The 16215-nt window shown below is 43.6% G+C and overlaps 1 protein-coding gene across 5 annotated transcripts in view; it reads right to left on the bottom strand.

Moving 5' to 3' along the window:
- Positions 1-16215, bottom strand: part of LOC146839635 (uncharacterized) — a 533093-nt gene that overhangs the window by 248975 nt on the left and 267903 nt on the right. For all 5 annotated transcript variants that reach the window (XR_014980691.1, XR_014980692.1, XR_014980693.1 and 2 more), the window contains exon 4: positions 1189-1293. Coding sequence is in view for 2 of the 5 variants with exons in the window: in XM_085650363.1 (XP_085506489.1) it covers positions 1189-1293 (105 nt within the window). In the remaining 3 variants the exon portion in view is untranslated. The remainder of the gene's footprint in view (positions 1-1188; positions 1294-16215) is intronic.

The following is a 16215-nucleotide window of genomic DNA, read 5'->3' as shown; positions in this document are numbered from 1 at the left end:
ATCGAAATAAAGATAGACTGATTTAGGTCCTGAAGAAGGTGGTTGGAAATCTATATCAACCGAAACTTGTGTTGACCGTGATCGTTTTCCGAGACGCAACAACTGTAGAAGAAAGACTAATAATCGCCTTGTTGGGTCGTTAAGAGGTTTTGGGGACTGTGTGGTTGAGTCTGTTTGAGTATGCATGAATGGTATGTATATGAGGTGTGGGAGTTGAGTGGGGGTTGTAATGATTGAGCAATTGGCTTTTATTGGTTTTTTGATTGTATAAAAATATAGATGATTATTTTTATATTATGATCTAATGATGCACTTTACATTGAAATTTGATAAAAAGATATACAATTATGAAAAATGTATAAATGTACAAAAATAATGCTGAGGCAGTCATTATCTTTTCATTAACTCGAGGCTTGAGTGAAAACAGATTAAACTGAAATATTTGTTGCCATTCTTACCGTCTTCTGTGCTTTCATAAACTGAGCAAGGGTGGAGCAGGTTGATGTATACACGGATGTTGTTGCAGATCTTGGGGCTCCCCGTCAAAATGTGGTTAGTACCCTCTAAAGTTACACTTGGGCTGGCCTCCCACAGACAAACACAGATATTGGCCAATCCAAGAACCCTGAGATTCAGGCCCCTGAAATGCTTAAATTCCAGTACAGCAAAAACTGCAAACACAGAGATGCTATAAATATGCTAAAAAAAATGTAGATGACAAAGAAACACCATATCTAACAATGAAAATTACCAATTGTATACCCAGTTTAGTCTTTGGTGCAATTTAGTAAATGTCCTCTCCTCAGTCCCCTCAAGTGTTTGCTGGTGCAGCAAGATGCAGGTCGACCCGCTTGTGGGCAGATGTCTCTTAAGGTCTTCATTTTTGCATCTTCATCTTGAGGAAGCTTGCTGTTATTGTTCTTTCTTATGGGACTCTGCATGGGGCCTGCATTATCATTCTCGACTGAAAGACGTGGTGTCTGGGATTCTATTACTTACAAGCGAGTGTGTGGGGGAGAAGACCAGAGACGTTAATGAGTGCACCTGTGTGGCACAGGGAGTGGTGCCTGAGGAGTAGAAACTTGTGAGTGAACTACCTTCTCTCTGTGGTGACAGAAATGAAAGGCATCTCTCTACTTTCACCTCTCTTTTGTTACATGCACACAAAACAGCGGAGCAGCAGGTTACCTTCGAGGCAGCAGCAACAGAAGATGCAGATACAAGCTTGGCAGAAGATGGGAATCCCGAATGAGAGTCCGAATGCTAGACCCGTGAACCAACCCGAATCGTTGTCTGAAAAAATGAAATAAGCGTTTTATGTTACAACCAGTCTGCCCTGGTAATGTGTGTGATTCAGATAATGTGCATACATTAGTGATTCATCCATATATAATAATCTTAGAATATATTCAAACAGTGTATTCTGTCCATACAAAACCATATTCCATATATATATATGTAAGGTAAATCTGTGCTTTATCAGGCAGGTAAGATTTTTCTCGGGCGTGGCTCCGGTGCGCCCTGCACCACCGGACCCCAGGGTCTCAGTAGGACAGACCGCTCTGATGTTGCCTGTTTTCCCTTCTGGGGGAACCCATTCCCGCAGTTCAGGCAGGACTGTGCCTTGGACTGCGTGGCATAGGGCTGGCATCTGTTTATTGTCACTGCGGGTGGAAAACGATGGATGGAAAGGTGGCCCAAGCGAACACCAGAGGCTCAAATCAATCCAAGCATTCCATCCTTCACCTTGCTCTTTGGGTGTCTGGACAAATATCAGGTAAAAAACACCGGGAGGCAGAAATATCTGAAAAAGAAATATCCTGATTCACAAATATTTTGATGCACAAATATCATTGACAAGTATATCATGCTTGTAGGTAAGTAATAGTTGTTGTTAGTGATAGTATGTAATATCATTTTCAATAATATTGTGATAATAAATATTGTTTTTTTAATTATTTGATTGTGTTTTAGTTGAAATATATATTTTTTGATACTATTGTTCACATTTTTTTTTTTTAATATAGCTTGTAATTCCAAGTGATTTAGATTTTTAGATTTCATTTTGGATTGTAATTTATAGTGTTGTGGCGGGTTGTTGAGTTTATAGGGTGGGAGGTTAACTACTTAATAATCACGAATTAATAAATACTATTTTATTTAATTATATGATTGATATTTATTATGTAAATGATGTAACAATGATTTATTTTCATTGTATGTTATTTTCAGGCTGATAGGTTTGGCGGGGTATAGGGTGGGACGTAAATTATGTAATACTTATTTAGTAACTCATTGTTAATTTATTATTTCATTGATTTTAATTATGTAGCTTATGGAATACTTATTTATTGTACTTATAGTTTAGCTGCAGCTACTAGGTTTGTAGGGTGTCCAGGGTGAGGAGTCATTCAATTAATAATTCATTTTTTATTAACTATTCTTTTGAAATTGCATTTTAAATTATGAAATATTCAATTATTTTCATTATATTTTAGATGCGGGATGCTAGGTTTGTAGTGGTGAAGCCGGGGAATGTAATTAAGTGATAATTGTTTATTAATTGGTGAACATTTATTTATATAATTTTAAATATGGAGATTATGGAAAACCTATGTTATGGTCTATTTTAGGGATGCGATGTTAGATTTGTTGGGGAAGTTAACTAATTAATAATTGGATAACAACTATTAGTTAATTGATAATTAGCTTAATGAATAGTAATTATGTCAATTTATTTTTTTATTTTTTTACTACACACACACTCACCCACATATATATTTATGTTAATTAATCATTTTTGTATTAAGAAAGTAAAAGTTTTTCTACATTCATTGTGTTACTTAAATATGTAATGTGTTTGAAATTAAGTACTTTCCCTACTTTTGTGTAGGCTGAAATAGCAAAGGAAAAATTAACCTCTTTGCAATTTGACACGTTCCCTACTGGTGCGCAGTTTGGAGTGGCAATATTAAATCTAATCCCTCGAAACTCCAAAGCTTTCCCTACTGTTTCACACATTGGAGGGGATATTGTAAATGTTACCGCTCCAAAATCCAATGCTTTCCGTGCTGTTGCAGGGACTGGAGTGGGAATAGTACATTTCACCCTTTAGAAGTCCATCGTTTTCCCTACTGTTTTAAAGGCTTTAGAGGGAATTGTGAATTTCAACCCTCCAAAGTTGAACACTTTCCATACTATTGCGCTGACTGGAGTGGGAAATCCAGCACTTTCCCTACTGTTGTGAAGACATCCACCTGGAAGCAGCCAACCCTATGCAGACAGCCAACCCCAAGCTGCACACAACCTTTCATCCAGGCCATGTGTCCCGGCATCCAACTCCCCACAGACAGCCTCCCAGAGGCAGCCAATCCCATGCCCGCTCACGGCCTCTTGTCGTGCACGGGTTTAGCCACATGGCCTATCTTGAAGTGATGCTGTGCTTCTAACTCCATGCACACAGGTAACCTCATGCTGCAAACAGCCTTTGGCGTCAGCAGTATAGGGTGAACCTTCAGGCCCGGGTATTCCATCCCCTGGGGAAAAATATATATAATAATGTTAAGGGGCATGCAGCCACCTCTCCAACCCCAATTGACCCCGGGAACCCCATCTCTGGGGGCCAGTTGCAATAAAAAGCGTAGGGACCATGTGGCCTCTGTCCCCAAGCCTTAATTGGCCCTGAGGATCCCCTCTCTAATGGGGCCAAATACAATAAAAGAGGGAAGGGGGAGTCACACAGCCTCCCTCCCAGACCCTTCTTGGGCCTCAAGGACTTTACCTATGGGGCGACAATCTAAGGAGTCAGGGCATGGAGCTCCCCACCCAGAGCCCCATTAGGCCCCTTTTTAAAAATACTTTGATAGAAAAGTAGACATTTGATACAAGCTAATCCAGAGTGTCGCTGGTGTTGTAGGGTGCTCTAAACAGAAGCTTCTCTCCAACTAAACTTGGGAACTACCCAGAGTTCTCTGCTTCGTTTTGGCATAATTTAAGTGGCACTCTACTCTATGCATGCACGGGGAGTTTCTTTGACTTATAGTGGTTCTTCCCTTATGTCTAGACAAAGCTCAATCTCTCTTATGAGCTATAACAATAGCGAAATACGTGTCGGGGGTTGTTTTTATTCAATCAGCTTGAATGGTATTTTACCAATGACAAAGAGCAGCACTTCAGTAGTTACAAGTGGAGAGTAACTGCGTATTTGCACAACTTAATTTAACAAATTTGCGCATTTTGCACTGAATGACAGGCATTAGTAGAACTTACTTTTTTTAGTTGGTTTTAGTAATTTTAGCTGCGACTGTGAGTCCCATTTTTGCTCTTGACTCGGCGGTGCCCATCTGTAAGAGCAGACGCACCATTTTTTCCCAGTCAGCGCTCTTGTTTTCCCTGACACTAGGCTATTTGTTCGGCACGCTGGCGTGGACGTGCAGCGTATGAAAAAGAGCAGCACTTCAGTAGTTACGAGTGGAGAGCAACTCTGCGTATTTGCACAACTTAATGTAACAAATTTGCGTATTTTGCCCTGAATGTGTGGCATTGGTAGAACTTACTTTTTTAGTTGGTCTTAGTAATTTTAGCTGCCCCTGTGAGTCCCATTTTTGCACTTGACTCGGCGGTGCCTGTCTGTAAGAGCGGACCCGCCATTTTTTCCCGGTCAGCGCTCTAGTTTTTTCCTGACACAAGGCTATTTGTTCGGCACGCTGGTGTGGACGCGCAGCGTATGACAAAGAGCAGCACTTCTGTAGTTACAAGTGGAGAGTAACTCTGCATATTTGCACAGCTTAATTTAACAAATTTGCGTATTTTGCACTGAATGAGTGACATTAGTAGAACTTACTTTTTTTAGTTGGTTTTCGTAATTTTAGCTGCCCCTGTGAGTCTCATTTTTGCGCTTGACTCGGCGGTGCCCGTCTGTAAGAGCGGACCCGCAGTGCTCTTGTTTTCCCCCAACATGAGGCTATTTGTTCGGCGCGCTGGCGTGGACGTGCAGCGGACGCGCGCAGCGGGCGCACCAGTGCCGCGCCGAAGGCAAGCCCGTCTGCGCCCGTCCACGCATGGAACGTGCACAGCACCAGCCATGCTGTCCGGGACATGAGGAAAATATACTATTCCGGTGAGACACTACGGAAGATAGGTGAGGCCAGTGCTTCTGGAGGTGGGCCTGCCTAAATTTGAGGAAACTGCTAGCCCTAAATCCGATTTTATTAGAAGGGAGGAATTGGTCTGCGGTTTACTAAATGTTAGGTCACTCCCCAAGCATACCCTGGAGATTCAATTAATTACCGAAGTTCAGCATTTAGATGCTCTATTTATGAGCGAGACATGGACACACCCTGATTCGGTTCTCGAATTAGGTTTAGCATACCCCTCTGGCTATAAGATATTTCATAAGCCAAGAGCTATAGGTAGAGGTGGGGGGTTGGTGTCTTGTTTAAAGAAAAGTGGGACTTTGTCCCCATGGATATCAATCTAGTGGAAGGATTTGAGCTCCTGGGGTTTTCGTTAAAGGACCCTGGAGGGCACATACTGGATGGTATAGCTTGTTATAGACCCCCAGGTGAAGTTAGTCCACTTCAATTACAGACATTGTTTGATGTTATCAACAACATGGCCACTATCCATTCTAGATTGATCATTGTTGGGGATTTTATCCTATGGCCAAGTGGAACGTTAGATGTAGGATATAACAACCTTTTTCAATTTTGTGAAAGTTTAGGCCTATTACAAAGGGTGACAGGACCTACTCATGTGGGGGGGCACAAACTTGACCTTATCTTTCGTGAGGAAGGGGTCACCGGACATGTGAAGGTGCTCCCAGTTGATTGGACCGATCACCATTTGGTCAAATATTTGACATTTATCTCCAATAAAAATGCTCTAGCCTCTAGAGAAGCTAGAAGCTTCTCGAGCTGAGACTGGAAGGGGATTTTGGGCAAAGCAAGGCTTTCTCCCACTTTTGCCACTAAAGGGTACTTTGATAATTCCAGATCAATAGAGGAGAATTATGCGGACTTTTATAATCAGATTATGATAACAGTCAATGAGATTGCTCCTTTGAAAGATCAAAAGAGAAGTGGTAGACCCCCGGCCAGATGGTTTAATGACAAACTAAAAACCCTAAAAATGAAATGTAAACAGGCTGAAAGAAAATGGAGAAAGTTGCAGATGAGGACAAGACTGCATGGAAATTGGCCTTAGTTATATACAAAAAAGAAATCTTTTCCACTGAGGCAGAATATTTTGCTGAGACTATCATGAACGCACAAAATAAACCCAAATGTATTTTAAAAATAGTTGATGATATCACTAATCCGCAGTGTGAAAAAAATATAACTCATCCAACCCAAGATCTATGTGACAGATTAGCGTCCTTTTTTGATGAAAAAATAAGTACTATCCTCAAAGGTCTCAAACATAATCTATCAGTAGGGGAAGAAGCTGGGATTAACGGGACTGCAGTCCCATTCACTGGTATAGACAAGGCATTTTCTGTGGACATCCTGTCTGGCATAGGGACTACCAACACAAGCCTACTGGAGCATTTTGAGCTCCCTTTCGGAGGATGAATTTGGTAGAGTTGCCTTGGGCGTCTCTTCTGGCTCACCGCTGGATCCCTTCCACATAAATTCTGGAAGGAATTTGCCTCAGAATACTTTCCTAGAATCTGGCAGATTTGCAATCAATCACTATCTTGTGTGGTTGTTCCCTCCATCTGGAAACAGGCTGTGGTTACGCCTCTTCTGAAGAAGGCCACTCTTGACTCAATCTGTCCGGGTAGTTATCGGCCTATTTCTCTTCTACCTTACCCAGTGAAAATCCTTGAACGGCTGGTCAGCAAATCTCTGTCTCAGTTCCTAGAATGTAACAACAAGATGGCGGATGTACAATTTGGCTTCCGCCCGGAACATGGGACAGAGACTGCTCTGGTAACCGTGATGGACGATCTTCGTCTAATGGCAGACAGGGGGCAATCAGCAATACTTATTTTGCTTGACCTGTCTGCTGCTTTCGACACGGTTAACCTTGACATTTTGTTGACCCGCCTAGAGGTGATGGGAATAGTAGGCACTGCCTTGGACTGGATTCGATCCTATCTTTCCGGTAGCGGTCAGGCAGTGGCTTTACCTCCATTCCAATCTGCCTTTCTCAACATTAGGCATGGTGTTCCCCAAACGTCTGTCATCAGCCCGATTCTATTTAATATATATTTGAGCCCATTAATTGACATAATTTGGGCTCACAATGTGCAGTTAGTTAATTATGCTGATGACACTCAGATTATTTTAACCTTGGATGGATCCCAGTCTAACGTCCTGGAGAATTTCCACGCCTGTATGCTTGATACTGCACAGTGGCTTTGGAACAACTTTCTGCAATTCAATTTGGATAAGACCGAAATTCTCTACTGTACTGATGAGAAGGTCGCTCCGCCCATTCCTCAAAATGTTTGGCCCCTCGCGACTTCTACTCCTTTGGTTACGACTAATATGGCGCGATACTTGGGAGTTACATTTATTGCCAATTTGTCTTTGGAGTTGCAAGTAAATAAGACGGTGGGATGTTGCTTCGGTCTGATTAGGGCTTTGAGAAAGATTCTCCCGTTGCTTCCGAATTCAGTCAAAGCCTTAATAGTACAAGGTGATATTTTAAGTAGACTTGATTATTGTAACGCCCTACTGTTAGAGTCACCTAAGTATTTGGTCCAATGCTTGCAACGTGTTCAAAATGCGGCGGCAACACTGGCGTTGTCCAGACCACGAGACTCCTCTGCATCATTGTGTTTGGCCGAGTTACACAGGCTTCCAGTACTGCAAAGAATACACTTTAAATCCCTATGCATAGTGTTTAGGGCTTTGCATGGTGCTGGTCCAAAGCCGTTGCAGAAGAAGCTGGCTTGGTATACTCCTACTTGGCGACTTTGCTCCTCTTCTGCCTGTTTAGTGAAGGTCTCCAGATTCAAAAATGCTAGAACTGGATGGAGAGCTTTTAGTCTTGCAGCGGCAAGGTTATAGAATGAGCTACCATTGGAAATTAGACAGTGTAATACCTTATCTTTGTTTAGGAAACTAAATAAAACTTGGCTGGTCCCTTGAAAATGATCCTGTTGTTTCTCTCCACTTCACGTTTTGATGGCTGCGTTTTATACTATAGCACCAGGGTACCCGTAGAATGATTGTTGCGCTTAATAAATACTGTATACAATATAATACAATACAATACAGAGCTGTAATACTGTGCCTGGAGTGGTAAATTGCCTTTGCCATTTTACAGCTCTGTATGGATGGCACTGTGCTAATACTATGTTTAAAGACTTTGCTGTAGAAATGGCAAAATACTTGGTCCCTTTTTATCTTGGTATGGATTGTACTATGCTAATCCTATGTGTTAGAACTCGGGGTCTCTAGTTGGCAATGGTATACACCTGTGTCCAAATAAGGACCCTTGCGTCTAAGTCAGGGAAAGGGGATTACACTACTGGATAACCCCTGCTCACCCCCTTGGTAGCTTGGCACGAGCAGGCAGGCTTATCTCAGAGGCAGTGTGTTAAGCATATGTGAACACATACAGTAATACAGTGAAAACACTACAAACGGACACCACTCCGGGATGTATAAAAATAAGTATTCTTTATATAGACTTATCACAAGACCACAAATGACAAAAGTCCACAATACTGTAATCACAGTTAATACTTCATGATGGTAGAAGTGATTAAAAAATAGGTCATTCACTTAATCAGTCTTTAGCAACAGATAACTCCAACAGGAGTTATCACAACTTCGAGGTCAAAGAGTTCCCAAAGTACAGCGCCGACCGCGAGGTGCGCAGTGTTGGGCACGGAGTCAAAACAGACCCCCACAGAACAGTACCTTGAGAAGCGACAACTAAGACAGCTCATGGAGTCAGGGATATGTGATTTCGTTGGCGCGTTGCAGCGCCGGTTCCCTTGCTTTGGGAGAGATGATGCGTCTGTGTCCTGAATGCTTGTGCAAGCAGGGGAGGCGTCGATTCCTGACAGGAGAGGAGGTGACGTTACGATGGCGCCAGCACCATGGTTCCTGACGATGTCATGATGTCGATGAGTTTTTGGCCACCTTCGTCGAGGATCGGCTCAGTGATGATGTCGGTCGCGGAGTCGATATGGCACAGCAGCAGGCGTCGGTCTATGGGGACAAGTCAGTGCAGCGCTCATGACTTAGATGCAGATGGCGGCAATGTTTGCTGGCCCTCGTGTTGCAGATACCTTCCATAGCGACTGAAACAGCAAGTTACAGAAGCAATCACAGAAGGGGTGAAGTCTTTTGTATCCCTGAGACTTCAGGCGGGAGACAAGCTCGATTCAAGCCCTTGGAGAAATATTCCGCAAGATGATGAAGTTCTATAAATGTTCCTTCTCCTTTCCTTAGCAATGAAGACACCGCTGCAAGCCAACCCACAACAGCACTCGGGTAGAGGGGCAGTACAAATCCTGCAGCTTCCTTTGGTTCTTCTCCTCGGCAAAGGTTTGTCTTGTGTTCCCAGAAGTGATCCAAGGTCTTGGGGTCTGGGCCCCAATATTTATACTCAGAAATCCTTTGTCCTCTGAAGGCAGAGGGCCTGTACCTAGTCCAAACCAGTTTGGGGTGCAGGCTGCCAGTGCACAACTTCTTTCTCTGTCAGAGTAGGCCAGGGTCATCAGACGCACCACAGGAGGTGGAGCCAGCATTTTGGAAGGCAGGCACAGCTCTATTCAGGCCCAGGTGCTACTCCTCCCACCACTCCTCAGGTAGATCGGCCTATTCAGCCTAGTGCTGACTCACTCTGTCTCCTGGAGCCCCCCAGACCCTGTTACTCACAAAACCAGACATACAATACACACGCTAGCAGAGGTAGGCTGGATGGTTAGGTAAGAAAATATAGACTTTCTAAAAGTTGTATTTTCAAACACAGAATGTTAAAACCAACTTCACTAAAAGATGCATTTTATCATTCTGAGTTCAGGCGTACTTAACTCGAATCCCTACCTAGTTCCCTGAGTCAGTTAGGATTATAAAATGTTATAATCAAACTGCCCATTCTGGCCTATGGGAACAGGTAGCCTTGCAATAGTGAGAAACCGAATAGGTTGTAATTCACTGTCAGGTCGGGCCACATACACAAGGGCATGACCTACCTTTTACATACAACGCACCCTGCCCGTAGGCCTACCGTAGGGGTGACTGATATGCAGAAAAGGGAAGGTTCAAGGACCGGCGAGTGGGTGCACTCGCCGAGTCGACACGGCAGTCTCAGACAGCGTACGGTGCTCTGCAGTGGCAGGCCTGAGTTACACTTTACGGGCTGCTTCGGCGGGTGGCACAATTGGTGCTGCAAGCCCACCAGCAGCATTTGAGTTACAAGCCCCGGGCACACGCAGTGCACAATACAAGGGTCGGACAGTAACCTAAATAGGTCAATCGTGGAGTCACTAATCAAAACATCAATTTAACACAGGAAGCACTTACACTGTGGAACTGAATAGCAGTGGCATAATGCCCAAAGCATCTAAACCAGCACAACATATCCAAAACAGAGGAGACAATCAGTAAAAAATGGAAGGGAGACTCATGCCATTGGTACCAGGTCTAACACTATGCTTAAACACTTTGATAGAAAAGCAGACATTTGAGGTGAGCAAATTCAGAGTGTCACTGGTGTTGTAGGTTGCTCTATACAGAAGCCGTTCTCCATCTAAACTTGGGAACTACCAGAGTTGACTGCTTCATTTCTTCATAATTTATGCAGCACTCTATGCCTGCAAGGGTATTGCTGCTCTGTTTCTGGCTAAGGCCCATGTAGCAAAGCTGCTCATGTCTTACAGTGTCCTATTTTTCACAATAACATTTCTGCTGTGAGCGTTTGCACATATTTGCATGCACAACAATGTTGGACTAGTTTCTCTGAAACTACTTTGTTTACATATCAAGCATCACACACCATTATGCCCAAGGCCTCTTTGCGCACTATGTACAAATGTCATTCTATCTTCATCCACGGGGCGACAGAGCTATCTACATGGCCATAACATCGCTAATCTAAAGGTATATCACAAGGTTGCTTTCTATTATAAATAATGAGCATCCCAATAGATTAGCAGAGGTGTCACTTAAACTGACACTGAGGGTTCCTGCATGCTGAGACTTCACCACGCATGGGTTTGAAATCTCTGTGAGGGGGTGTCCGGTGTGTGACCAAAACCGGCTCTTACATTCTCTCCTGCAAGGCAATGGTGTTGGATTGTCCCTTGGGGGATTCACACCTACACACAATCTAGGTACACTTAGAGTAGGGTTTTGCATAGTAGGAGTATGCCAGATTACTGTCTTGTGAATCTGCCTGCATACATACACTGCTTTAGCACCATGGTAGAACTATATCTACTATTTCCTCTTTTGGTGCTTGTAATCACATTCATCTGCTTCTGTCTACTGATTAGTGCAACCAGAATAACGTTGGCTCAATAAATATATTGAAAATGTCCCACTGTGTATCTGTATATTTCTCTGACCACAAGTAAGCACGAGTGACTGAGCAAAATGTTCTGATCTGTTTCCACGATCCCTGAGGTCTCAGGGTTGTCATGTTCAATGGTTGACAAAAACAATTCACTCTTTGGTAAGCATAGGCGGGATTAAGGTGGCACTGAGAGCTAGCTGGTCTATAGACCAACATATCTTGTGGGGTGCCCTTAATCAGTCTGGGTACCTTGCCCAAAGTTTATGCTTGCCAACAAACGTGCATTTCCTAAAGATTATTGGGATCTAAATGCCATGGTGCCGCCAACGCTGGTTGGGTTCTTATTCGACAGTCTGTCTAAGTAGTTCAGTTGTGCTTTTCTCAGAGAGCCCTAATCACCTCCAAACTGGAGACGTCCATGGTGGGAAGGAAAATCCGCCTCAGCTGAGGAGGTATACCCTATGTATTGACTGTAGTTTATTCAAGCTTGTAGAATAAAGTATTCCCACATTGTGCTAAACCCTATCTCCGTAAATTAATTTACTAAACTTCTTCTCTCTCCACAATGTTCGAATACCGAGATAACGGGCACAACAATGAAGTTCAAGAAGTCAGATTAAACATCACAGAAAACTGCAGACGTACAGGGCCTGATTCACAAAAGTAATCTGAGACAAAATCCTATTTTTACGACTTTCGGTATTCACAAAAGGCATTTAGGAGTAGTAAAGTAAGTATTTTGTCTTAAGTTTGTCTTAAATTTTGGTCTTAAAACAAAATCCTAACTTAAGTTTAAGTTAGGATTTTGTCTTAAATTTGTCTCAAGTTTTGGTTTTAAAACAAAATCCTAATTTGAGTTAAACAAGTTAGGACTTTGTCTTAAGTTTGTCTTAAATTTTGGTCTTAAGACAAAATCCTATCTCAAGTTAAACTTAAGTTATACTTAAGTTACCGTTTTGTCTTAAGACCAAAACTTAAGACAAACGTAAGATAAAATCCTAATTTTACTACTCCTAAATGCCTTTTGTGAATACTGAAAGTCGTAAAGTTAGGATTTTGTCACAGATTACTTTTGTGAATCGGGCCCACAGTTACTATGAAATTATTACTTTATGGCCTCCTAGCAATGGGTGGAGACGTAACATTTGAGGTTGAGGCACACGAAGCATTCAGAACAGAGGTATTATACTTCTGGGGAAGTACCCAGCTATTAATGCATGTACACAATTGTTTCCCACGTTGAGAATGAAACACCAGAGGAATACTTTCCATACGTCGACATAGAAATTCCGTTAATTTATCATAAACAAATAAATTAGTTTAAACAGACCCTCCCGCATACCATAGAAAATCTGAGATTTGGTCCTGGCCAGTCCTAGCTGCTTATACACCGCATCCTAATCTTGATGACTTTGATGTAGCAGAAATAACAACATAATACAAACATCTAGTTAAAACTCAAAGAAACCTCATGCAGTACATTATGTGAACACTCACAGTTAGCCCTGTGCGGACGGCTCAGGCTTCACAACCTCAATTGGCTGCTACAGGTATCAGCTCTCAAATGCTGAAAGCTATTATGAGAAAGGTTCACACGAGTTGGGAGCAAATTCCGTTCTGGAAAGCACAGAAAACAAGTCAGTTTAAAGCCGGCTTTCCCTATATGAGACCGCAGGACAGACACAAAATAGTAACAATTTGCTTGCCGATGGGGATGGCTCCCCGAGGGAAGATTGTGCCACTTGGGGTACAGTCTTCGCTGCAGTTTATACCAGAACTCATTGTACCCCTTCAATAGCAGTTTTACAGGATAAACTGAAACAAGTGCAGAATAAGTATGGGGCAGGACCTGTCTTGGACTTAGGGATGAAACTGATGGGCAACTTTGCTGCGGTATCAAACATTATGTTAAGTAACATAAAAGGGGAAGCAGGAGCGTTGGCTATACACCAACGCCAAAGGGACTTCACTCCTGAGCAGCAGGACTGGGAATTACCTAAAATTATTGAAGAAACCTATGCTACACTAGGCAGAGATACTTTGTGAGCCAGACCTGGGAAGCCACATGTTAAGAGTAATTCTGGAAAGGATAACTGGAAGCAAGCCCCTGATTCTTTGAAGAAGAAATGGGACACTAAAAAAAAATAATAAACAATATTAGACACAATCATGTGGTGGGTCTCCTCAGCAGGATTTCACTGATAAAAAATACAATTTATGAAACTGTGATGATATTAGAAAGACTGACATGTATCAGGAGACTGATACACGTTCCTCTAGCTCCTTTCAGGATTCATCCGATACGCGTTGAGAGAGAGGTGGACAGTCAGAAGAGCACCTGAAGCCCAAAAGGGAAACACATTGCATTTTAAACTATATCCTTAAGGGGGACAAATCAACGGCTCAAAAACCTTAATTCATAAAGAAGAAAGCAGCAGGGATTAAAACAAGACATGTCCCAACTACTGAGGTCTCTGCTTCCGATCGGGGAATGGGCAGTGACAATTCGGGACAGTGTGCCAGAAGTCACAATAGCTCACCAGCCCCTAATGGATTATCTGGTGGTAGTAACGCTGAATTATCATATCACAGTTGAAACACCTTATACAAGTGTAAGTGTCCCACAGCGTTATATGAAATATGAATATGTGACACTTTCTCGCAATCAAAAATAAGCTATGAAGACGAGGGAAACATAATTAAATATCAGGAATTACACCCATTTGAACAACGAGTAATCATAAGAAGATCTTAAAACTGCCAGTGCCCTTATATAGGGGTGCCTCCAAGAGGCTGTGCATCACTTTAGCCATATCCAAGGTTCAGGGGATTTGAGGGAAGCGGGAAGTGTGAGAAGGCTACATACATGTGGGGGTGCTGCCTGTAGACTGTGTGTCTCTGGGGTCATGCCCCAGATTCAGGGGCTTTGAGGGAAGCAGAGGGGTCTGAGAAAGCTTCACACTGTTGCATGGAGCAGGCATCTCATGACACAGATCCCTTGTGACTCCGTCCCCTTTCTGCTGCCAGCTCACACTTGGAATTTGCAGGCGGACAGAGGAAAAGGATTTCCATTTCCAGCACAATGTACCAACACCTCCTAATTAGAAGTCCATTAACTTAAAAGTTATTTCTGAGAAGACTCTTCTGTAAAATAATTGCAGCGCCATCTTCCATCACACCTTGAGGAAGCTTGCAGGAGGCCTGTGGAGCCATCTGCTTAGCCTGACAAGACATCAATTGTGGATGGACACTATGTACTAGGCACTGTGCACGTTTTAGATACCAGTGTATTTGAAAATATTGTGAAAATAATAAAAACATGCCTCTGGTTGTCAGTACAATATAACTAAAATTGCAAGGTTAGCTTAGTAGGTTAATGCACATGCTGCAGTGGTGAGTGAACTTCGGTGCAGTGAGAGTGCATGATCACCAGACTAGACTGTGCAATCAGAAGTACCTAGGGAATGTGTGTACCAGGATGAGTGCTTGCCTTGAGCGTTTTCCAAGTTCTTCAGCTGGGGATGGGCGGGGGCCACCAGGCTGCAGCAGAAGGCAGTGTTAATTAAGGTGAAGGTTACCTGTGCAGACTGGAGAGGAAACATTCCCCCACAAGGGCCAGAGTGGATAGCAAATAAACTTGAGCACAGAATGAACCGTGGCCCCCAGGGCCGGACTGGCCGTAGCGGGCACGGGCAATCCCCCAGTGCGCCGCATGGGTGGGGGGCGGTTTTGGGCCCCTGGGGGCCGTTTTTGTTACATAGCAAAATCGGCCGCAATCCGGCCGTGGGGGGGGGGGGGGAGGGGGAGGAGTGGGGGGGCGAGCACTTTGTCAGGGCTAGTTTTGGTTCCCAGTCCGGCCCTGTTGGCCCCCCATTAGCAAATGAGACGGTTAAAAGAGTGCCCTACATCTGCTCATCGGGGACGTTTTGAGTGCAGTAACCGTGTTTTGCAGTTTCCAAGGGGCATATTGTCAAGCTAGGCGATAAAATTGTCGCCGCTTTAGCGGCAGAAAACTGCCGCTAAAACGGCGATAATGGGCTTGATAATATGTTATATGGAATTCCAATTGAAGCCCATGTTAGATGTGAATAGAACCCCGGGGATGCCTTACGGCAGGGGTACAGACGGAGAAGATGACAAGGACCCAGCCGCAAGAAAATAGAGTAGATGCTCAAGTAAGGTCCTTGGGATGCCAAATGGCAGAGACCCCTGGGAGAAGGGAGGGCCCCGAAAGGATACAGGACGAGCGGGACGGCACTTGCAGCCCGGGCATGCCCAGAAAGGGACACTCTCCGAATCGGTAGCAAGTTGAAGCCTAGACCCGTGAATCGAAACACAGGGATTGGGGCCCCTCCATCCTCTCCCAGGCAATTGAGGCGGCTGGGTCCAGAATGCGAATAGAGGAAATAATGAAAAATAGATAAAAGTGAAACAGGGTCATTGAAGGACTATAGTAAGACCATGAATGTTTGAAATTTGAAATTGAAATATGAAGATTTCATGTTACCAAATGTTTGTTGTGAAAATAAACTGCGACCTTTTCAGGCACCAAGAAGTGGTCAAGTGCTAATTAAGGGAAAAGCGCGCAGCGATGGCAACAACCATGGGTGAGCGGGGAGGGAGTACTCGCCGCCTGGACAGGGTTAGGACCCAGGCCGGGGAAGGCAAAGCCGGACCCAATAGAGGCCTGGGATAGAACGCCGGCCGGCACCGGGACCCCTCCACGCCACGCCC

The sequence above is a fragment of the Triturus cristatus genome, chromosome 4_1 (genome assembly GCF_964204655.1).
Source record: "Triturus cristatus chromosome 4_1, aTriCri1.1, whole genome shotgun sequence".
Taxonomy (NCBI): domain Eukaryota; kingdom Metazoa; phylum Chordata; class Amphibia; order Caudata; family Salamandridae; genus Triturus; species Triturus cristatus.
Note: the sequence above shows the minus strand (reverse complement) of the source record. Positions and strands in the feature narration are given on the sequence as shown.